The 25280-nt window shown below is 37.4% G+C and overlaps 3 protein-coding genes and 1 long non-coding RNA gene across 4 annotated transcripts; 3 read left to right on the forward strand and 1 right to left on the reverse strand.

The window, feature by feature from the left end:
• Positions 1-9267: 9267 nt before the first annotated feature.
• On the forward strand, positions 9268-10705 carry LOC142550012 (uncharacterized). The gene is made up of 2 exons (XM_075659256.1): positions 9268-9563; positions 9646-10705. The coding sequence occupies exons 1-2, from the start codon at positions 9268-9270 to the stop codon at positions 10703-10705; spliced, it is 1356 nt and encodes a 451-aa protein (XP_075515371.1).
• Positions 10706-12852: 2147 nt separating this feature from the next.
• LOC142548060 (uncharacterized) lies at positions 12853-15408 on the reverse strand. Its single transcript, XM_075656421.1, has 3 exons — positions 14491-15408; positions 14305-14359; positions 12853-13134 (listed from the first exon to the last, which is right to left on the reverse strand). Exons 1-3 carry the CDS (start codon positions 15305-15307, stop codon positions 12963-12965), a joined length of 1044 nt encoding a protein of 347 aa, XP_075512536.1. The 5' UTR covers positions 15308-15408; the 3' UTR covers positions 12853-12962.
• Positions 15409-16221: 813 nt separating this feature from the next.
• LOC142549113 (uncharacterized) lies at positions 16222-19221 on the forward strand. Its single transcript, XM_075657888.1, has 5 exons — positions 16222-16349; positions 16915-17019; positions 17854-18109; positions 18215-18292; positions 18759-19221. The coding sequence occupies exons 1-5, from the start codon at positions 16311-16313 to the stop codon at positions 18899-18901; spliced, it is 621 nt and encodes a 206-aa protein (XP_075514003.1). The 5' UTR covers positions 16222-16310; the 3' UTR covers positions 18902-19221.
• An 867-nt stretch (positions 19222-20088) lies between these two features.
• LOC142549114 (uncharacterized) lies at positions 20089-20691 on the forward strand. Its single transcript, XR_012821064.1, has 2 exons — positions 20089-20428; positions 20517-20691. It is a non-coding gene; the product is annotated as an uncharacterized LOC142549114 (long non-coding RNA).
• Positions 20692-25280: the final 4589 nt, after the last annotated feature.

The raw sequence follows: 25280 nt of genomic DNA on the forward strand, positions 1-25280 counted from the left end.
AAATCATACAATGTGCTCACATAATACATATCAACTGATAACAATAAATAGATGTAGAAGAAGACATACCCGGACTGTTGAAAGTAGACGAAGTCATATGCATTGGTCCGAAGAACGTTGCTCTGATACCACTGAATGTAATACCTCTGACCGATTTTAATAAAATAACAGTGGAATACTAAAAATTTTCTTAGAGGGAAGAAGGATTTAAAATTCTCTTACCATGGCTCGGCCTAGGTAGAGGAGTTTGAAGTGAGGAGGGTGAGTGTTAATAATTTTACTACTAAGGCTGAAGCCTAATTGTGAGGCCCGTGGTCGAAGAGGGCCGGTGGTGATCGCAGGTGTCATGGGGTCGCACAGACAATGTGCAGATCCTGGCAGACTTCTAGGCAAAAAAAAACATGAATGAACCGATCTTAAACCGGAAGGAGAGGGATTCAAAAATTGTTCAGGAATGAGAATGTGCAGTTGAGAAATGTTTAAAAGATTTGATAGGTACTACTCATATCAATAAGGTGCATCTTATTTTCGGTAGCTCATCACATAAGAACTCCAAGGTTAAGAGTACTTGACTTGGGCCAATTTTGGGATGGGTGACTAGGGTGCATGAGAGTGATGACATAAGCACGCTGGAAAGACTCGTCTTGGTACAGTGGGGACATTCATCGAATACAGGGCGTTACACTAGTAGAGGAGCATGAAGTGGTGAGAGTGAAGAACTTGATGTATGGAGTATGATGATTTATAACTTTTCTACTAAGGCTGAAGCCTAATAGAGGAGCTTGAGGTGGTGATGGTGAAGGTTGGTGTAACGTCCGAAAAATTAACCTACGTAAACCACATGCATGTAAATTATTTGAATTGCTTAATTGTTTTATTGACTTTAAATGTCTACTTGATGCATATTATATGATTAAAAGTATGATTGCATGATCAAATGATTATATGATATGATTTCATAAAATTGATGGATTTTTATCCGAAAAATTAGATAATAGGCAGGGGAAAGGAGACCGAGGACGACCAAGATTGTTCACTAAATATTTTCAAGGCTTCTAAATATGATAAAAAAATGATTTAATTTTTCTAAAAATGTTAGAGTTCGAATTATTTTACAAGTCGAGCTCGATTTTACCCGGAAAGCCTGTTTTGAGCAAACAAGGAGTTTTTAAAAGATCAAAAATATTATTTTTGGAAAATAAATGTATAAACATTTATGTTTTAATTAAATAAAACTTATTAAGCCCAATTTAACCAAATTAAGTAGGCCCAATTGCTCCTATACTTTGAGGCCCAAAAACCAAAGCTCATTATCATGCAATTAAATCTATAAATAGGTTATCTTGGTGCTTCAAAACACCATAAACCAGACGAAAACACACAATTGCACACACTTAATTTTTGAGAATATCAAGAGGAATAAAAGCTATGGTTCTTCGTCGTCCGGTCATCGAATTTCGCACCATCGCCAACAATTGAATATTCGAGCATTTTAAATACAAAGACACGTTTTCTAAACTCTTTTACGCATCATTCAAATCATAATATGCATGTTTTAATTGTTTATGAATGAAAAATATAGGTGTTTGATTATTTTTACGGTAGAACAATTATTTTCAAAAATATGATGATTTTACGCTAATATGAAAACGTTATAAATCCAATGGACACGCTGCCAATAATTTGTGTTTAAGGGACGAGAAAGAGTCGTAAAAGTGAATAAACGAGGGATGGACAATAAGCAAGAAAGTTGTACGTTAGTTTCTAGAAGAACCTAGGGTTTTCTACATGTGGCTTGGTTCGGTGATGGCTCACGGGAAAGGGAGAGAGCACCTTGAGCGCACACTAGGGTCTTGTGCTAGGCTCGGTTAGGTCTGGGCGTGGTCTAGGGTTGGTGAGGGTCAGGTGAGCTCGGTAGTGGCTCGAGTAGGAGAGTCCTAGTTGGCTAAGTGTCCTAGTGAAGGTGGGAAGCTCACGAGCAGATTTTGGGTCCTGGTTGCAGGGCTTGTGCGTGAGCTAGGGTCAGGTCTACGGTTCAAGGTTGGTCAAGAGGGTACCTGATGGGTTACATAGGGTCTGGCTCGAGGTGGCTCGGTCTTGGCTCGGTTGAATCGAGAGATGGCTCGGTGGTCTTGATAATGGGTCAAAAACAAGAATTAAAGAACAAAGTCCTGAACCATGAGTCCAAGAGCGTGGTTCATGGCTCACAAGGGCAGTTTAGGTAATAAAAAGTCGATGTTTAAAATTTGGGATCAAAATATTAAAGTTTGAATTTATTCGTGAATTAAACGACTCGTGAATTGTTAATTAAAGAACTAAATGAAAAGCCTCGAATTAAGCTGAATAAAATTATGAAAAATTATATTTAAGCTTAAATAATTATTTGAGATAAGCATATATCATTAAAAGTAAGAAAAAGTTAAAATCGAGAAATTTTACGTCTAGGGGTAAAACAGTCATTTTACACTTGGGAATTACGTAAAATCTTGGCAGCATCCCGAAGGGTCATAACGCATGTTAAATGATATTTTATGATTTAAAATGATGATTTTTATGATAATATGATACTTTATGATTTATGGTAAAGTTGTGCAATTTTTACTGTAAAATGCTATTTTTGAAAAGTCATGTTATTTTACGATTTTTACTGTTAAAAATGCTATTTTTTTAAAATATGGAAATGATACGATATTTTATGCTTTTAAAAGAAAATTGAAAAATATTTTGAGGGAGGTGAATTGACTGTGACAAAGATGATATGTGGGGGATCCGTTTTAAGAAGGAACGGTGAACTTACAATTTTATTTGTGGGGATGTCGCGAGCGAAAAGGCCCCAGAGAAAGCCCGTTTACGGGAAAAGGTCCAAGAGAGAGCTCGACGATCGTATTTCTATGGCGAAGCCTAGTGCCCGCCCCCATGGGCCATGTGGAGCTGAAGACTGTTCAGTCGACCAGAGGAAATGATAGTCATTTTCAAGGATCAAATTTCACCCAAAATGATAAAAGATTGAAAGTTTTATGATTTTAAGATTTTATGTTATAAGATTCCTTTATGCTGAAAATTTTTTCAAATGTTTTATTTATGTACAAAAATTATTTTAAATAAAAGTATGATTTCATTTCATGTGCTTGTATATGTCATGTTTAGAACGTACTGAGTCATTAGACTCACTAGGTTTGAATGATGATATGAGGAGGCACTGACGCTTGAGTAGATCGAGTGCGGTAGTACACTCCCGAGGGACATTTATTTTCCGCACTAGTTTGTTAGATAAAAGATTTAAAGGATTATTGTTAATGAGTTTATTAGGGATTTTATGCTTTATTTATTGTTATTTGATCTTTTTAAAGGTCGACCTATGGATTTTGGTTAGTTGATGATTTATGGATTTTTATGCACTTGAAGTTTAAAATGTTAAGTTATTTTGATCAATGAAAATGTTAATTTAGTTTGTATGGTGATTTTCGAATTTTATGTTTTTTTTTAAAAAAAATGTAATAGAATTTTAAAGAAAAAAGTAGTGAACGTTTCAGTTGGAGTCTAATAGATGATCTTGAGGAGGTGAGGGTGAAAAGCTTGAAGTATGGAGGGTGAGGGTTCATAGGGTTCATAATTTTCCTACTAGGGTTGGAGCCTAGTAAAAGAGTTTGAGGTGCTGAGGGTGAAGATTGGAGCCTAGTAGATGAACTTGAGGTGGTGATGGTGAAGGTTGGACATTAGGTAGAGGAGCTTGAAGGGAGAAGAGTGAGGTGCTTGAAGTATGGAGGGTGAGTGAAGTACTCGTTTCTCCTACCTAAAGCCTAGCAGGGGACCTTGAAGGGGAGGCGAGGACGAGGGGCTGGCAGAGGCTAGGCAAGGGCGAGGGAGGGAGAAGGAGAGGCTGTTGGTGAGGGGCGGGGAGGTGAGGCTATGGGGTACTGGGGCGATGGCCGAGGCTACGAAGGAGAAGGCGAGGCGCTAAGAGAGGGGCGAGGAGGCGAGGCTCAGGGTGCTGGAGCGAGGGGTTAGGAGGTGAGGCTGTGGAGTAGGCGAGGCGACGCGAGGAGGAGGCAGGGATGTGGGAGGGGGAAGAATGCATGGCTCACATATGGTAAGCCAAGGGCAGCGCAATTAATCGAACTTCGAACCTGCGATTCAGTTCGAATTGGGAGGGGGAGACTGCTGATACCCCGTGAATGGGCCAATCAAGATCAGTCCAAACCAGATTTTGAACCCCCGGCCCATCCCTAGCCAAGGTAGAAGGCCCATGATGGATCTAAAGTATTCTCCTATAAATACCAGGTTTGAGAGTCTAATTAGGCATTCAATTTCCTAGAAGCGTCCTTAGCTGCTCTATCGTTTTATTCTCAATACTTGACTGGAGCGTCAGAGGGGCTACGCCGGTACGCCGAGAACTCTTCCGGCCCTCTTCTAATGTTCTCCTTTGTGATTTCAGGTCTAGAGTAAATTCAAGTTTTGCATTCGGGCTAGTATCACCTAAGGGAATCGAACCATATATTTCTAGTGATTATCAGATGTCTTGATTTTGCTTCCACATTGTCCGCTCATCGTGAAAAGTTTCTTCCAAGAGCTCACCTATTTGTTTTTTTGGGATATCCTTCGTGTGTAAAAGGCTATAAACTAATAGATATTAAGACCAAGAAAATTTTTGTATCTCGTGATGTGTTGTTCCATTAGTCCATTTTCCATGCCTTTCCATATCTCCGTAAGAAATGTTAGTCTTACAACAATTCTTCCCAAACCTGCACATATGGATGCTCTTGATATTCTAGACACAAATGTTACACCATCCGTTCAAACAAATTCAACAGTCACAGGTGAAAATGATGTATCGACCATTGTACCATCACCACTTTCTCCGTTAGATTCCATTCGCACTTCCTCGAGAGTTTCTAGACGACTTTCTTACCTCGGGGATTATCATTGCGAGATATTGAAGTGCAATGCAACATCTTCATCCACGGCTCTTTATTCATTACATAAATACATATCTTATGATTCCCTATCTCATGCACATAAAAATTTTGTGCTCAATGTTTCTTCTCAATTTGAGCCTCAGTTTTTTTCATCAAGCTATTAAGTTTTCTTCATGGAGGGCAACACTGAAGCATGGACTTGGTGTAATGAAAGCTAATCATACCTAGTTTGTGGTTCCACTCGCTTCAAGTAAACAACCTATTGGTTTCCGATTGGTATAAAAAATAAAATATAAATCTTATGGCTTTATGGGTATATACAAAGCTTAGTTAGTCACCAAAGGATACACTCAATGCAAAGAAGTTGATTTTTTGAAACATTCTCTCCTTTTGCTAAGCTAGCCACTGTCAAAGTTCTACCTGCACTAGCTATCAGCCATCATTTTCAACTTGCTCAGTTGGATGTAAACAACAGTTTCTTAAATGGTTATTTACTCGAAGAAGTCTGTCTATATGGATTTAACTCATGGTTATCATACAAATGCACACCATTGGAAGTCATCACCAAAACTTGTCTGGTTCCAACACAAATCCATATATGTTCTTCGTCAAACTTCTCGACAATGGTACACAAAGTTTTCTAATGCATTACTTGTCTTCAAATTTATTCAATCTAAATCAGATTACATCCTATTAACAAAAAGCTCGGAATTTTCTTTTTTGCTTTGTTGGTGTATGTCAATGACATTATCATTGTAAGACCTTCTTTCGCTTTAATTCATGAGTTAAAGTTTGATCTTCAAACTAAGTCCAAACTCAAGTATTTGGATGATCTCAAATACTTATTTGGTCTTGAGATAACAAGGTCATCACAAAACATTTCCTTATCTCACGCAGTTGCACTTTTAATTTGCTCAAAGACACTGGTTTTCTTGCCAGCAAGACAACTAATGTGCCAATGGAATCAAGGGTGAAAGGAAAATTGGTCTTGGGTTCCAAGAGATAATTTCCTTGAAATAATCTTTTCCTTAAATTTAATTTCCTTATTGATAAGATTGTGTGAAATATTGAATTAAGGGTTTTGTCATTCTAAATATGATATTTTTGATATCGTATTATTCATTTAAAAAGAGTTTACTTCTAATAAAACTCTTAATGTCCATATCTTATAGATTTCCTTTTGAAGATAAAACCAAGAAAAGAAGGAAGCTATAAATAAGAGAACCAAGCTAAGGGAAGATGCTATCGGGTTTCGACTTTTGTTGGCTGCGTATTGTGTGCACTTTAGCATGCCTTGGTTTTCAGAGAAAAACAATTCACAAAGAAGTTGCTGATTCGAAGAGTGTTGTTTCATGTGTGGCCATGATTGTTGGAAACATCTGCAGACAACACGCGTGAAAGTCTTGGCTGAAGATCGTGTTTTACTATTCCAATTTTTGGTACCATGTTTTTGATTTCTTGAATACATTTTAGTGTTGGTAGTTATTTTAGAAAGCAGTTTATTTTTTAAAGGGTTGAGAAAATTGATTTTCATTAAAGTCACTAGTGATTGGTTTTTTTAAACTGAAAAGTGTTTTCTAGTGATTATTTTGCTACGAGACACCGCACAAGTATTATACTTGTGCACAATTAATCCTGAGCTGTGAGAACCGAATTTTCTTCAACATATTTAATTATTCATGTGTAAGGAAATTTAAGAGCCTAGGATCCTGGATTATGGTATTAAATGGGAAATATATTGAAAATCCTTGTATTGGAAATTTAATTATTGAAAATCTTAATTATCAAGTCAACAATATTCGAAAATTTGGGAAGGGGATTTACAAGATTGAGATATCCTACAAAATCTAAAGGATTAAGGCATGATATTGTAATCAAATTTTCGAAATTCTATAATATTCTATGCCTAAATATTGTGAGGCATGGATACAAGGAAGCATACAAGGTAAATTGGAAATAATTCATCAAACTTTGGGCACAAATGATGGACCTATCAACCTATATTTTCGAACCAAATGAGGGCAATGGATTAAGGAATGAATATCACACTTTGGTAGCTAAATAACTCAAATATGGGATGATGTTTTGGAATAAAATATTGTGAGTTTTGAGTCAATTTTGGGCATGATTGGACTACCATACTTAGCCCCATCCTCCTTCCCTATAAATAGTCTATCAATCCTTAGCATTCTCTACATCTCAAAATCGAAATTCCCTTGCTGCAATTTCAAAATTCTAGCAGCTCCCCTAGCAAAACTCTGCCCAAAAATTGTCCCAAAGTTGGCCTACCAATCGAGCTGAAGCGCTGCCCAAGTGAAGATCAAGAAGTGATCCAAATCTAGCATCGTGCACTCCACGTTTTTAGCATCAATATATACTGTCAGTGGGCTTGTTTTAAATTTGAAATTTTCGGATTTACGCATGTGTTTGGTTTTCGAAAATAGTCGAGTACAATTCTTTTTCTACTCCTTTCTTGTGTTTGTCATACGATTTTGAGCACTGTGAGGAGTCGACTGTATATGGGTAGGAATCTCAACCATGACGTGACCCTTACGCGGTGGGGGATATAACCGCTATATGGCCTCGCCCCCTTAGAGGAGTAAAAATTAGGGACTGATATCAGTAAACCATAGAAAATAGTTGAATCTCAGTGTTTGGTCAATGTTATGCATGTGTTTTGAATTATGTATGCAAGTCATGTGTTACGAAATTTATGCATATTGCGATATTGTGCTCGATACGCCCCCACTTACTGAGTATTCCCAAAATACTCACCCCCTTACAATCATTTCTCAGATAAGCCAGAGGAAGAACTCGAGGAGGAAGAGTCTGAAAAATTCTTGGGATGGTGAATGTTCAAGAATTTAGATTAAGTTTAAAGTTTATTATGATTATTCAGTTTTACGTTTCCACATTAAACTCTGTCGTTTTGATTTCGGGATTGTAAAGACAATTGTTATTTCCTTTGAATTATGATATATAAACTGGTTTTGGTTTATACTGTGCTACGAGGCTGGTTGTTTTCGATTGTGTGATTGTTAACTAAAACACCGCTGTCAACCCTGAGCTTCGGGGCGTGACATTTAAGTGGTATCAGAGCCGCCAGGTTCATAATCCGATTGGGGAAAAATGAGAAAATTTTACAAAAAAAAAATTTCGATGGAATTTTCGAGAAAGGCCGATGTTATCCCCTCCGAAACGGCCCAAATCGCGAAATTCCTTCGTTTAGGCCTCCAAAACCTCGTTTTTGCAGTTTTAGGAAATATTCGTAGACCCTATAACTTCCCATAGGAAATTCTGAATCCAATTCCGTCAATTGTTCTGGAATCCTCTCGACATATGCTTCGAACCCATGTGTCTAATTCCAAACTTTCCATTTTTGGAAAAAAAATAATTGTATATATTTCTCGAAAATTTCATATACATAGCATATTTTCTTTTGTTCTATATTATCTCTTTCCGATTCTGAGCATTTCCATTTTTGATTTCAGGAAATGGCTCCATCGACTCCCCTGCGATTCCGCACTCGTGCCCAAGATGCTATTCATATGAAGCAGCTTGCCCTTGATTATCAGTCGCACCAGATTAAGCGACTTAGAGCCAGACTAGGTGAGAAGAGACGAGAGATTGAGACCCTAGCCACAGAAAAGGAGGAGATTCGGGTCCAGCTCAACAAGGCGATCTATCAGGGAGAGCTGGTGAGAGGAGACAACATGAACTTTAGGGAAGTCATAGAGCAGAGCCTGTATCGAGAGGGAAGGCTGCGAGAAGATATGGAGTGGTACCGAAAGGAGCTGGAGGAAGAGAGACAGCAAAATGCCAGAGATAAGAAGAGACTGGAGAATTCATGTGAGGCTGTGAGCAGCCTTGAGACTCTGAAGAGCCAGGTCAAGCAGAAGAAGAAGGAGTATGAGCAACACCAACAGCATGCCAGTGATCTGTTGGACGAGGCGGATGCAGAGATACATGAGTTGAAGGCGCAAGTGGCACAGCTTACTGGAGAGAATGCCCAACTCACACAGATGATAGAGTTACTTCATGAAGACGAGCTAGAGGAGGAGTCGAAAGAGGAAGAGCCTATAGAGATAGATGAGCCTATAGCAGCCGTTGGAGATGAAGAGATAGAGGACTAGAGTATTTTAGTGACCTTTCCTTTATTACAAGGAGTTTATTTTCTCATTGTTGCTATATTATTTCATTCAGTTCGATTGTTTCCATTCAGTTATTTCTCTATATTCAGAAATAAATAAAGTTATGTTTATTTATTAATTTCAGTTGTTCCAGCATAACTTATTCATCCAATCATATCGTTATGCACAACAAATTCTTAGAAACGTTTAAATTGTAGGAGATGGCCAGTAGACCTCCGAGACAAAACCGCAACCCCCGCTATGCTAACAACAACCATGCCAACGAGGAGGACAATGGACCTCTTCCTGGGTTCAGTCTTAACCAAGCATACTTGATGGCTATAGCCACTATCGTGGCAACGACACCGCAAGGGTTAGTAAACCTGAATGTCAATCAGCCACCACCACCTCCACCACAGCACAGAATCAAGTTCCACTATGAATCCCTCCACAAGAACAGGTGTCCAACCTTCAGTGGGACTGCTGACCTTGAAGTTAGCCAGAGCTGGCTGAAAAGGTGGAGACTCGGCTGCGACTATTGGAAGTTCCCGAGGCACTGAAAGTTGACGTGATTGTGCCTTTCCTGGAGGATAAAGCAGGCAATGGTGGGAAGCAATCTCGCCAGCCATGATAGCTGCGGGACCAATCACATGGCAGCATTTTCGAGAAGCTTTTCTGAAACAATATTATCCAGCCGATGTCAGACTGCAAAAATTGAGTGAGTTTGAAAATTTCATTCAAGCTCTGGATATGTCAGTTGTGGAATACACCTCTCAGTTCAATGCCCTTGGATCTTATGTTCCAGAAATCATGGCAGATGAAGTCCTAAAATTGCATCGTTTTAAGAAGGGGTTGAACAGCAGGATCCAATCAGCTCTAGCAGTCTACCAACCTGCAAACTTTTCAGACCCGATGGGTGCGGCTATCCGAGCCGAAGATGACATTCATCGAAGAGAAGGGAAAAACAGAAACAAGCAACCTCTTAACAGCCAGTCTTCTCGAGGAAGACTAATGTTCAAAAGGCCCAATCAGTCAGGTGGACCTCCCTCAGGGCTATCCCCCGCCACTAGCTATCAAGGACTCAAGTCATGCCTAATATGTGGCTTCAGACACGCCGGGGAATGCCGAAGGGCCAGCGGTGTATGCTTTGGATATGGGAAATCAGGACATATAATTATAGAGTGTCCTACCGCCGTCAATCGATCAGCAGGGCCGAACAAAGGAACTGGACCAATTGTGGGAGCAGGCCCTAGTAAACCAAATGAGGACAAACCTAACGCCAGGGTCTTTGCCATGACTCAGGAAGAGGAAGACGACGCAAATGAAGTCGTGTCAGGTACCATCCTAATTCAAAAAGTGTCTGCTTATGCGTTATTTGACTGTGGTGCTACACATTCCTTTATGTCTAAGAGATTTGCTAAGAAGTTAGGATGTAAACCCGAGAAACTAACTGAGCCCTTTCGAATAGCCACACCTACAAGTAGGGCCATTGAAACTCACGAAATTTACAGAGATTGTAAAATTAGTATTGATAACCAGACTTTTAGCTCCGACTTGATGCAGTTGATCATGGTCGACTTCAACATCATCTTAGGAATGGATTGGTTAGCAAGAAAAAATGCTATAGTGGATTGTAAAGGAAAGAAGGTCAAACTTTGAACCCCTAATCAGGAAGAAGTCGTGTATCATGGTAAATCCAAGGGAATTTGGGAGAAGAACTGAAATACGAAGAAGTCCCCATCAGAATTGCGGACACCAATGAACAAGTTCTTAGACGATGAACCATTACTTATGTCAAACTGCAGTGGTCCAACCACAAAGAGCGAGAAGCAACTTGAGAAGTCGAGGAGAAGATGCGAAAGGAGTATCTCCACCTATTTGGTGACCAAGCCAACTCAAGTTTCGGGGACGAAACTTCTCATAAAGAGGGAGGGATGTGAGCCGAATTTTATTCAACCTATTTAATTAATCATGTCTAAGGAAATTTAAGAGCTTAGGATCTTGGAATATGGTATTAAGTGGGAAATATATTGAAAATCCTTGTATTGGAAATTTTATTATTGAAAATCTTAATTATCCAGTCAAAAATATTCAAAAATTTGGGAAGGGGATTTACAAGATTGAGATATCCTACAAGATCTAAAGGATTAAGGCATGATATTGTAATCAAATTTTCGAAATTCTATAATATTCTATGCCTAAATATTGTGAAGCATGGATACAAGGAAGCATACAAGGTAAATTGGAAATAATCCATCAAACTTTGGGCACAAATCATGGACCTATCAACCTATATTTTCGAACCAAGTGAGGGCAATGGATAAAGGAATGAATATCACACTTTGGTAGCTAAATAACTCAAATATGGGATGGTGTTTTGGAGTAAAATATTGTGAGATTTGAGGCAATTTTGGGCATGATTGGACTACCATACTTAGTCCCATCCTCCTCCCCTATAAATAGTCCATCAATCCCTAGCATTCTCTACACCTCAAACTCGAAATTCCCTTGTTGCAATTTCGAAATTCCAGCAGCTCCCCTAGCCAAAAATCTGCTAAAAAATCGTCCCAAAGTTGGCCTAGCAATCGAGCCGAAGCGCTGCCCAAGTGAAGAGCAAGAAGTTATCCAAGTCTAGCATCGTGCACTACACGTGTGCACTCCACGTTTTTAGCATCAATATATACTGTAAGTGGGCTTGTATTAAACTTGCAATTTTTCGGATTTATGCATGTGTTCGGTTTTCGAAAATAGTCGAGTAAAATTCTTCTTCTAATCCTTTCTTGTTTTTGTCATACGATTTTGAGCACTGTGAGGAATCGACTGTGTATGGGTGGGAATCCCAACCATGACATGACCCTTACGAGGTGGGGGATATAACCGCTATATGGCCTTGCCCCCTTTGAGGAGTAAAAATTAGGGACTGATATCAGTAAATCATAGAAAGTAGATGAATCTCAGTGTTTGGTTAATGTTATGCATGTGTTATAACTTATGTATGCAAGCCGTTTGTTTCGAAATTTATGCATGTTGCAATATTGTGCTCGATACGCCCCCACTTGTTGAGTATTCCCAAAATACTCACCTTCCTTACAATCTTTTCCCAGATAAGCCTGAGGAAGAACTCGAGGAGGAAGAGTTTGAACAATTCTGGGGATGGTGAATGTTTAAGAATTTAGATTAAGTTTAAAGTTTATTATGATTATTCAGTTTTACGTTTCCCCATTAAACTCCGTCGTTTTGATTTCGTGATTGTAAAGACAATTGTTATTTCCTTTGAATTATGATATATAAACTGGTTTTGGTTTATAGTGTGCTACGAGACTGGTTGTTTTCGATTGTGTGATTGTTAAACAACGTCGGTGTCAACCCTGAGCTTCGGGACGTGACATGAGCTATTTTAGTTTAAGCTATTTATTTGTATTATATTATTCTGCTGCGCCAAGCATAACGAAATAGATTGTCACTTTATTTGTTGGGAAATTCGGGATGGTTCGATTAAACTCCTACCCATTCGATTGCACCTTCAGCTCGCTGAAATGTTCATGAAGCCCCTTCAATATTCGACGTTGTCTTAGTTGATGTCCAAGCTTTCTGTAAAGAACACTTGCAGTCCATCTTGCGGGAGACATTAAAGTTAGTAATTACTTTATGATCAAAGGAAGTTAACAAAAATGGTGGTTACTGATTTTTCATTCAACTTCAATTAACAGTTTATCTCTATGATAATCTTTGTAACTCTTAGATTAAAGATTTGAAATACAATCTATAGGATAGCATGAACAAATCCTATATTATTGAATCACGCTGAGACCTAATTTTTACACAAAAAATACTTTTACTTAAATACAAAAACATGATGATATTTCAAGTTATAATCACCTAAATACCCAATCATCGAGGCTTGAGCAATATAACATCAGTAGTTGAAAAGGGAAAAAAGAAGAAGAAGGAAACAAAAACATTCCATTTTCATTTCATTGTCCGATCTTGGCAAGACATCCTTGTCTTGGTCGACGGATTGTAAATCAATCTTCAATGGATTCGATAGCCATGTGAAGTGGGCCCAATATTTGTACTCATGAAATACACTGGACATGAACAAACAAATTACGTCAAAGTGCAAGGTAAAAACTTGTGTGAGACAGTCTCACGGGTCGTATTCTGTGATACAGATATCTTATTTAAGTCATTCATGAAAAAATATTACTTTTTATGCTAAGAGTATTACTTTTATTGTGAATATCGGAAGAATTGACCCGTCTCAGAGATAAAGATTCGTGAGACCGTCTCACAGAAGACCTACTCAAAGTTCAAATATACTGTCAAGTTGATTAAAAAAATAATTTTTTTTTATCTTTACATTAAGATTTTATTTAGGACATCCACATTGGTTGATGCTATAATACTTATCATATGATCAAAAAGCGTGAGGTTTATATGCCACTTACACATTATATTAAAACATTCGTTCTCTCACATTCATTATAACATCGACATTCATTATTTATGGGTCTCACTGTCAACTCATCTATTTTTATTCTTATTTTACATTAAATAAATACAATTTTAATTTTATTTACACACTTCAAATTTTTATTAATTAAAATAGATAATACTGTTATTTTTAATTTTTTTTACTTCAAATTACTTCATCTTATGTTACGAGTGTAATTTATTTAAAATTCAAATTTTATTATAAATTTGAAATGAAAGATTACAACATAAAGAAAATAAAATCAGAATTGCATACAATTTAAAAAAAAATCCTATATTTTTTTGTTTATAAATTTCGGATAAAAAAATATAAGATTTAAGAAATAAATATTAAAAATAGAGCTAAGACAATGAATATAGTAGGGAGGAGATTTTGACTGATTTATGATGTAAAATAATGTGTTTGAATGAATGAAATAATTTGGGGCAAAAATATGAATATTCATAGATTAAATTTTTTATTTTTTAATTGAACTTTAATTTTAATTAATTTCCTAAACCAAAAAAAATGAAAATATTAAAATTTAATTTAAAAAAATAAAAGAAAAGGGTGGAAAGCCCACGTGGTGTGGCCTTCCATCCCAAGCTCTCCATGGCTCGTGCTCAACGCCAAGTTATACCCACTCAAAATAGGTGGCAGTACTTGTTTTTCAGATGTGGGTTTTCAGTAAACAGCCTCTAACCTCAGATTAATGTTGGTGTTCTCACAAAATATTTAAAATCCTCAAACATAACGAAAAATACAAAATAGTAAATTTGACTACCTGCTAATGCCAACATTTGCAGACCATATTGTTCTGTGGGATGCAGCAGAATACACTGCAAATACAAATTATTTTATTTATTGTTACCAAAAAAAAAGTGACATTGTATTTATTATATATATATATATATTAAAAATTTAGAAAATATTATTATAATTTAGAGAGTATTTAATTTTTGTTTGTAACCTGAATCACAATTAGTTGTTGAATTCCAGCCTCCACACATGCATAAATCTGTGTTTTTATCAATATCATAACCACATGATCCACCGGTGGCTTCGCAGGCCCAACAAAAGGACCCATTCTCTAGTGAAGAATATTTCACTTGAATGCCATAGGCCCATTCTTTCGGCCCGCCTACTTTCAACGGGGCCAAACTATAGGCGCTGCTGTATCCCTGGCAGTCCAGCCCAGAAAGATTCACGGACTTAACGGCCTGGAACGATGTCGCGCAACAATCGGGAGGGCCCGATCCATAGGCCGGGATCAATTGTCTCGGACCGAACATGTCCCAGGCTGAGCACCCGTAATACTCCTCGCACCCTAGTCCCGATACATTTTGACACGACAAGTGCTTGCCCGGAGAGCCTCGGAAGAGCGGGGACTGGGCCGAGCAGCCTAATAGCAGGAACACGTTTTCGGATGTCGGGGTTAAGTGCACGGCTCGCCAAGGCTCGACTACGAATCCGTTTCCTCGCCCTCCCCACACTAAGGAGTCACAAGTGGACATGTGAGGGTCATGTAACACGAGAGTCTCGTACGCATAATCTATATCCAACACGCGATATGATCCAGAACTAATGTGCAGCATCAAGACATCGTTGATGCAAAATAAGAGTTCTCGAAAGCCGGAATGGCCACAACCTGGTCGGAGAGCGAAAGGGTAGTCGATCGTAAGATTCCCGCAAAATGACCTGCATGTGCTACCATGACCATAGCCTACGACTACATAAATTAGTGTATAAAATGATGCAAACAGAGTGGGGAAAAAGAGGGGAGTCATGGATGAAGCTGGGAGGATTTGGGAGAGATGTGGTTTCTTGAGAAAGGAATAGAGGCAAGTACATATTGATACGTTGCTTGAGAATGGGAATATTAAAATTTAAGGGGATCTTTTTTTCTTTTTTATTTCATATTTCGAAGTTCCTTTTTTGAGGAATTTGAGGGCATCTTTTATATATTTTTTCTGGGGACAATTGTGGTTTATTTAAGAAGGTATGACTGGCTTTTTTTATGGGGGTATGACTAACTTTAGAGGTCGTGTTTTTGCTGCCTTTTTTTGGCTGTAATTTGCTTTTAAACGTTGCAGCTTTGTTGAAGGTCTAGAAAAGAATTATAGTGCTTTCTTTACATGTTTTAAGATTTTAAAAGAAATTGTGAGTATGATCTTAAAATTTTAAAGACCACTTGTCGCTTGGGTTAGACACTCAATATTTTTGAACAAGACATTGGGTTTGAGATTAGTGTAAAACTCTATTTCTAAATATCAATTTTTTTTAAGAAACGAGAATTAATATATTTTATATAAAAATGTTATAATTTCATTTATACTTGTATAGTAAAATAAGAGCAAATGATCATCAATAAATTTGCATTTCAACAGTTAAACGTGTGTTCAGTATCTGTCAGACCGATTTTTTTCATGCAGTCTCTGACTAACCCAAAAAATGTTCTACACTATCTGGGCTCACATGTGTTTTTCGGATGAAACTTGGTACAAAATATTGAAAATCTGGAACAAATATATGATATTTCATAACTAAACGTGTTAAGACAATTTATATCTAGATTTTCGTGATCATAAATTAAACTGATTTGACTCAAGCTCATATTAATACAAATTATTAAACTGAATTAAACAAAACTGCAAATAAAATGATCAACGATGCTGTTACCAACTAATCTGATTAGAACAAAACCCTACAATGTATTTTCCCCCATCCCCTTGTAATATTTATAATAGGGTTTTAGCATTTCCTTTTCTTACTTTTTAACAGTCAGAAGCCATGGAGGCTCCTGAAAAACAAGAAGAGAGCGTCAACTCGGTAAGATTCGCTCCCCATTCTCTCCATCTACTTGTTATTTTACTTTTAAGTTGAAATTTGGAATGGTGGCATCGGTTTATGCAATTGAATTTGATGATCTCTTTCTCGGACAATGAATGAAATCTATGGTGTATTACGATGTGAACAAACAGCGAAGTTTTATTTTCTGTTAATTTTAAAAGGAGCTATTGGGTGATAGTGCAACGAGATTCATTCTTCCCATTTTGATATCGCCCTTTTATAATGGTATGGGGAAGTTTTAAACGGGAGTTGAAATGTTGAAGGTTTTGGATATCCTTATATTTAATGAGTTTTGCATATATTTGAATTTCTAAATCGTATTTTAAGGCTAACTTTGAGCTTATGAAATTTAGCTTTTGATCATACTGGTCTTCTTTAGTGCTTCGTGTTATAAGAGCCTTAAATTGTGAATTTTCCTTTTTTCCAAGTTGATTGATGGGATACTGGAAATTCCTTTTTTTTTTGAAAGGCGGTGGAAATTCTTTTCCGTAAACATATTTCTCGTATTTCAATGGACTAATCTAATTTTCTGGAATTCCGATAGAAATCTCCGAGCATGGTTAGGACTGTCAACTGGGGTGCAGCAACTGTGATTGGAATTTTTGCTGGAATGTTATATGGAGGTAGCAAAGAGGCATCTGCTTCTGTTGTAAGTTCGCATCTCAAAGCAGGATTGGTTTTTCATTAAATTAATTATTGTTTAGTCTGAATATTGCCAGTTCGAGGCATCTGCTACTTTTAGAGATACATTAACTTAAAACCTAATGCTTCTGTCTGGCACGAACTGGTATCTTCGGGAATTGATGGAGTGTTATTCGTGGGAAAATGTTTTTTAATTGCTATCCCTCTAATTTATTTTCTATGGAAGTTCAAATAGTTTGTTCGAAATGAAAAATGTGTGAGAACGAAAAAGGGTTGTCCAGTTAAAAACATTTTCTTTGCATAACCCGACTCAGTGGAAGAATTCTGAGTTTGAATGTCTGTTACATCGGAAGCAGTAGGTACTGCAGGTGTGGCTTGTTAACTCTTAACAAACATTCCAAGTTACTTGTTTCTATGTTCTCTTGTTTCTTCGAGCACTGCTTGGCTAGTCCTTCATAGTTGAGTTTTGCTCAAGACGTTTTCTCTGGGTTTGAGGATTGATGGCATGAATCATCAATTATGTATGTTGACTTACATAGAGTTATTGACGTTTTTTATTTAATGATTTTTCTTGATTGATTTCCGAAACAGGAAAATATGAATTAGAGGGATAATTTTCTTCTTGATCTGTTATCATATTTTCATTTGCTATAAGTTAAGGATGACTAGAATTTCAAATTTCTGGATATTTACTGCATTGAGCGTTGTTTGAGTTTTTGAATTATCATTTATGACTATGTAAAATTTTATTGTACTAGGTGTCTGCTTTTGAGGATCTGTTCAATAACTCTTTCCTAGAGTGAGTTGCTGACATAAAATCTTTATATCTGTGTTTCAACAGAGCAAAGATGCAGAAGTAATGTTAAAGCTTGGAAGTACTCCAGATAAGCGCGAGCAATATCGGCTCATGCGAGATGCAATGGAGAAAAGATTTGTACGAGTTACTCGAGGATCAATAGTTGGTGGAGTCCGCCTTGGCATGTTTACCGCCGCCTTTTGTGGATTGCAGAATTTTTTTGCTGAAAAACGAGGTGTTCATGATGTTTATAATGTTGTTGGGGCTGGTTCTGCCACTGCAGCTACATTCGGTCTTATCAGTAAGTCTTTTTTAGTCTTGATAGTAAGTTTATAGATCTGAGGAATAAAAATTTCAGAATGACTTTTTACTGTTAAAGAATGAATTTTTTGCTTGTTATTTCCAGTGCCGGGTTCACTCTCTTGGCGTGCAAGGAATGTGGTGTTGGGTTCGGTGTTGGGTGCAGTATTTGGCTTCCCAATTGGTAAACCCTTCTAATACTCTGTTTATCCATTATCTGTTTTCCCCCATCTATCCCTTTACTGATGGTGACATTGTATTTATTGCAGAAAATAAACTTTTGTAAATTTTAAGCATTATCTTCACCTTGTGTATGTCACTGGAGACCTTCCTACTGCATTTTTTTTCAAAGAAGATATACTTTCAATTGGACACATGAAGAGTTCCACTGCTAGAAATCAAAATTTTCTTGATTTTATTTTTATGATCTAGAAGAGTTCAGTTTACTTCTCATGGAAGTTTTTTTTATGTGAAATTCAAATCCTCCGTGAAACTGCCATGATCCAGCTCAACTTTCTGTACCCCCTCCAATCAACTTCTGATTCTGCAATACTTATGAACATATTCATGAGCTTATTATTTAATATTGAAGTTTTGTAGATTCGGAGTGCAAGCGACTCATTAAGAAATTTGAACTCGTTTTCATTCAGGTTGGCTTCACTTAAAGCTTGTGGAGAAAGCAAATAAAGGCAGACTGAGAAATACTTCTGAAGTTAGTGATTCCACCGACTCCGACTCAAATAGTGGTGTTGGTGGTGCAATCGAGAAGCTTGAAGAGAACTTAAACAAATGACACTCGGACATGAAATAAAATCTGAATCAAGTCTGCCATCATTGCACTTGTGCACAAGCATGGCATGGCAGGGTAACAGGAAAAAACATCCCTGAAACATATTACAAAATAACTAAGATTAATATACCTAAGGATTGTGCTACCTTATGTATTTGCTAGTTGATCAGATGATTTGATTGTACACAATTAGGTTACGGAAAACATTCTTAACGAGAAAGATATCAAATCTTTCAAGCTTATTTTTTGTTCTCTTTGAGTGAGCTATTGTATCATTGGACTAGTTGATTTTGTGAATCTCATTCAAATGACATTCTCAAGTATTTGTCTTGTGAATGAGTAACTAACCAAAGGTCCAGTTTGGCACATTATATGCAAAAGAGGTCCAGACGTCTGAAATCTATTTTTTCTGCTTAATTAAGTTGCACCATTTTGCAATAAATCCTGATTCATACGAATCCAGGCTCGGTGCTCTATGTTGCTGGAGGATTCCAAGAATCTCATCAGCTTCCCCCAGGAGGAGAGATGCTTGTCGGATACTTTCCTCCTTCATGGCTTTACGGTGACACTTAACGAATATGACACACATTAAATTGGTAAGACAAGCTGCAATTATGTTTGCGATCATAATGCATAATTGCTCAAACAATCCCTCATCTGTCGGTGATTAACACGTTCAAATTCTGTCGAAATTCTTCGGCATACACGGTACATTGAGTTGGTAGCTATAACCTTGACTGGCCAGGTGAGATGATTTTCCATTGTGAAATCTTTTACCTCTCTCTTGAAATCCATGACGGTTTTCTCTGCTTTATTTGAAAGTTCTTGTAATGTCTCCTTGAAGTTTTCACCTCTGCGAGATATTTCATGGAGATCCTTGTCTTCCTACTTGTGATACAGTTCACCTCCGACCCAAATGACATCTGCTGCATTTCTGAGGTTTGTTAAGTTTCCTTATTATCAAGGCTTTTCTCTATAAGTTTGACGTAGAATAAGCCTTCGTCCTCACTCCCCGATAACACACTACCTACTTTGGTATATTAGGAAGTGCTATACTTGTCAAGGAACCTGGGGCAAAGACCAGAACCCTGGAGGTTCCTTTGAATGCAGACTTGGGACTTGATACCTGTCAATGTCTCTGACCACCCTGAAGTTGCCAATTTTGTGGAGCAGGTTTATCAGGTACTTGGGTTGCTGCTTCTTACCCTTCTCGATCAGTTTTTCGGCCTCATTTGGACGTTTATTATGATATTTTCAGGCAACTCTCCTTCACCTGCTAGTAGCAGAACATAGCGTTTAGATATCTCCCTTTTGATAATTCTGGTTCTGATTCAGATATCCCATGAACACGTGATGCATCAAACTCCAATCTACTCTTCAACATTTTGATGCAGTGGAAGAATGAGATGATTGGTCGAAGTATTTTGCTGGTTAGAATGAGGAAAACCTGAATTCTAATTACAAAATTTAGAATAATTCGTTTGGTATCATGGACAACTTTTCTGCACTTTCTGTTTCTAATTTGCAAAGGTAATTAGCTCTCTTCCACTCCAACTTTTGTGTCCAGTGAGTTTCAATCATGAATTCATCTTTGAAACTCCTTTTGCCTTTCTCACAGCATTTGAAAACTATGGCAACAAACCATCAGAACGCTGGATACCCACTACAACACCAATCGACTGAGTAAGAACAATCCATTTCACCGACCGCCCATATTTAGAAGCACTTTTAATAATCTCTCAACGTTCTGTTAAGATTGGAACCTCAGATTGTGCCAAATAAAAAAAGACAAAGGGCTCCCGAAGAAGTGCGGGACACTGAACGTGCAATAACAAACTGGGAGCTACTAATTTCTGCCATAACCCAATGTTTTTGGATAATGAGTTTCAGTTTATCGATGGCAAAAGTTTCCTCCTCTACAGACTCCAAGATTTCCTCATCAGAAGCCATTTTCAGCATCTCGTGATATTTCAATTATAGGTATAGTTTTGTAGTCGGTACCATTACAGCAGTAGAGACCATCATAACAAGCAAAAGAAGCATGCAAGCAGCAGCTATAAGTTCTTCAGCAAACATTTCTCTACCCTTGAGAAAATGTCTCATTTGAATTATCTGAATGCAGACATTCTTTATCACTGTGATTACAAGTATTCCTAAAGCTGTTGCATTCATTGCAATGTCTTTATGATCCATGGATCCCAGACATGTCATGAAATTTCCCATAGCTGTCGACAAGAAAATCAAGCTGCTAACCTTTGCCAACCTATCCGTTACAGCATACATATGTGTAGTAAGATCTGTTAGCTGAGTGGGTCACCTTCGTTATTTATTATTAGTAGATCACACATGGATTTGTCAACAAAAACGTCAAACTTGGTTGCTGCCTGCAGAAGAAGAAATGCATTCCTTTTGTTCATACTGGAGGATCTCAGCTATAAATAAGTGCATCATTTGCACTTTAAAATCATCCAATCAGAAGCTTTTTAAGCATTATAAAATAAAGAGAGCAAAGAAAAAAGAGTTTTTTTTTTTGTTCTCTTGTATGAGTTAGAGAAAATATTTTCTCGATTATACTTCTTGCTGAAGAAGTTTGCGGGATGAATTCGGGTGAAGGAACATCATCGAGATCTGCTCTAAATCTCGAGAACAGAGGAAGGGGTAGGGATATAAATGATCCAAACCAAACCAAACAGTATCAGGCTTGAGCTTGGTTTGTTTAAGATTGTTTGAGACTCGAGCTCGATTCGAGCTTTTATTATCAGGCTCGAGCTTGGTTTGTCTTGAAATTACCAAGCTCGGGAAAAGCTCGAGCTCGGCTCGTTATAAGCTCGTTTAGCATGTTAATCAAGCCAGGCTCGAGCTTGATTCATTAATAGCTCATTTAACATGTTTAACAAGCCTGGCTTGAGCTCGGCTCGTTTTCAAGCTCTTAAAGCATAAAATTGAGTTCGAGTGATTCGAGCTTGTTAAAAATTGAATATATCTATAAACTAATTTTAAATCAGACATAAAAATGTAAATTCATTCATAGATAACCAAAACGACACAAATAAGAGCTAAAAACATAAATCAATATATTATTGAACATTCCAAAATAATACATCTAGAATATTCATCATACACTGATATCACCATATAAATAACAATGAAATAATTTCACTTCTTTAATACTTCAACTAAGTCTGGTGAGAAAGTAGGGAGGACGTTAAAGAATCCATTAAAATCAGGAATTACAAAATCATATCAAATAACAACTAGTCAAGTATCCTACAAAGTTCATAATAACATTAGTACTAATATTTTTATTTGTCTTGTATTCAATTCCTTCCATTGACATTAGTACTAATATTTTTATTTGTCAACTCAACAAATGAGTCAAACTCAAGCTTATAAGTCACCTAAATGAGCCGAGCTCGAGCTCGCGAGCCTATTATCAAACATGTTTGCGAGCTCACGAGCCGAATATATTTAGGCTTGAGCTTGGTTTGATTAATTTTTCGAGCTCAAAATCAAACTTGAGCTTGGCTTGATATGATTAACAAACAAACTCAAACAAGCTTTTTATCGAACCGAGCTTTGAATAGCTCGCAAACGGTTTGGTTCATTTACATCCCTAGGAAGGGGCAGGAGTGGCGAAAAGAGTTATAACCGATGGCGCGGTAGGTCCAAGTCAAAAAATGGAAAAGGCAAAAAACAGTTTTGAAAAGAATTTGAAGTGCTAGAGCTGTGGTAAAACTGGTCACTTAAAAAAGAACTACAAATCAACAAAAAATAATGTTGTTAGTGAGGAGGTACATGATACTCTATTACTATCCATGGAAAGCCCAATTGATTCTTGTGTTATGGACTCAGGAACTTAATTTCATACCACTAGTAATCGTGATGAATTCGATAATTACATTGCTGGTGATTACAAAAAAGTTTACTTGGCTGATAGAAAGCCTTTGGAAATGGTTGGTATGGGTGATGTCCGGATAAATATGTCAAATGGATCTGTCTGGAAAATCAACAAAGTCAGATATGTACCAAAATTGACACGCAATTTGATCCCAGTGGGACAGCTCGATGATGAAGGCCATAATGTAACCTTTGGTGATGGTTCCTGTAAAGTAAACAAAGGAGCCATGATTGTTGCTCGAGGAAAGAAAACTGGAACACTTTATATGACTTCCAGTTGCAGAGATATATTAGCTGCCGTGGATGCTGGAGCAAATTCAAGTCTATGGCATTATAGTCTTGGACATATGAGTGAGAAGAGAATGAATATGCTTGTATCAAACGAAAAGCTATCGGAATTAAAGACCGTTGAACATAAGCTATGTGAAAGTTGTATATTTGGAAAGCAGAAAAATGTGAGCTTTTCAAAAGGCGGTAGAGAACCGAAAGCAGCAAAGTTGGATCTGTTTCATACCGATGTATGGGAACCATCTCCTGATAAATCCCTTGGAGGCTCAATATATTATGTCACATTTATCGACGATTCGAGCCGGAAATTTTGGGTTTATTTCTAAAAAATAAATATGATGTTTATGAGACCTTTAAAAGGTAGAAAGCCATGGTTGAAAATGAGACCAACTTGAAGGTGAAGTGCTTACGGTCTGATAACAGTGGTGAATATGAAGATGAAGAGTTCAAGAAATATTGTGCACAGAATGGGATCAAGATGGAGAAAACCATTCCTGGTACACCTCAACAGAATGGTGTAGCCGAAAGGATGAACAGGACCCTGAATGAACGTGCTAGGAGCATGAGACTGCATTTTGGATTACCAAAATCATTCTGGACTGATGCTGTTAACACTGTAGCATATCTGATCAACAGAGGAACTTCGATACCGCTTGACTACAGAATACCCGAAAAAGTATGGAGCAGAAAAAAAGTAAACCTTTCTTTCTTGAAAGTGTTTGGATATTTATCCTATGTTCATATTGGCTCAGCTAGCAGAACAAAGCTTGATCTGAATCAAAGAAGTGTTTCTTTATTGGTTATGGAGATAATGAGTTTGGTTATCGTTTCTAGGATGACCAAAACTGGAAAATCATTCGGAGCAGAGATGTAATCTTCAATGAGCAAGTTCTTTACAAGGAAAAGTCAGAAATTGGAACTGAAGATGAAAGTTCTAAAGTCAAGAATAAAGATGAAGTGTCATTGACAGATATTCCTGTGAATGATTAAAAAAGCAATAAACAGAAAGATGAAGAATCAATTGCACAAGATGATGACCCACAAACTCCTGTGATTGAACTCAGGAGATATTCGAGAACAATTAGACCACCTGAGAGATACTCCCATGCACTTCACTATATTTTACTGACAAACAAAGGTGAACCGGAGACCTACGAAGAGGCTATGAAAAATGGCGATTCAATCAAGTGGGAGTTAGCCATGGAAGATGATATGGATTCAGTGTCATCCAACCAGACGTGGGAGTTGACAGAACTTCATTGCATTACATAACAAGTGGGTATACCGGTTAAAAGAAGAACATGAAGGTAGCAAGAGGTACAAGAAAAGACTTTGTTGTAAAAGGTTTTCAACAAAAAGAAGACATTGATTACACTGAGATTTTCTCTCCCGTGGTTAAATTAAGCATGCACAATTAGGACTGTACTCGGATTGGTGGCAAAAAAAGATTTACATCTGGAGCAGTTAGATGTAAAGACGGCGTTTTTTCATAGTGATCTAGATGAAGAAATTTATATGAAGTAGCCACAAGGCTTTGCGGGAAAAAGAGAAAATGATATGCAAACTTCAGAAGAGCTTGTATAGTCTCAAACAAGCTCCAAGACAGTGGTACAAGAAGTTTGATGGATTCATGAGTAATAATGATTTCCTAAGGTGTCAGGCTGTTCACTGTTGTTACGTTAAGAAGTTTGATTGTTCTTATATCATTATACTGCTATATGTAGATGGTATGTTGATAGCATGAGCTTGTCTGGAGGAGATTGATAACTCAAGAAAGAGTTATCAAAAGAATTTGCTATGAAAGGTTTGGGCGCAGTAAAGCAAATCCTTGGAATAAGGATCTTAAGAGAGAAGGTGAACGGAATCTTGAAGTTATCTCAAGAAGAGTACGTGAAAAAGGTGGTTATCAGATTTAACATGGATGAAGCTAAACACGTGAGTACTCCTTTGGCTACTCATTTTAAACTAACCAAAACACGATCACCTTCGACGGAGCAGGAGCATGCTTATATGAACAAGGTTCCTTATGCTTCTGCTGTCGGAAGCCTCATCTATGCAATGGTGTGCACTAGACCAGATATAACACATGCAGTGAGAGTTGTGAGCAGGTTTATGAGCAATCCAGGAAAACAGAACTGAGAAGCAGTTAAATGGATTCTGAGGTATTTGAAAGGTACTGCTAGTTTATCTTTATGCT

This window comes from Primulina tabacum, chromosome 6 (genome assembly GCF_025594145.1).
Source record: "Primulina tabacum isolate GXHZ01 chromosome 6, ASM2559414v2, whole genome shotgun sequence".
Classification (NCBI taxonomy): domain Eukaryota; kingdom Viridiplantae; phylum Streptophyta; class Magnoliopsida; order Lamiales; family Gesneriaceae; genus Primulina; species Primulina tabacum.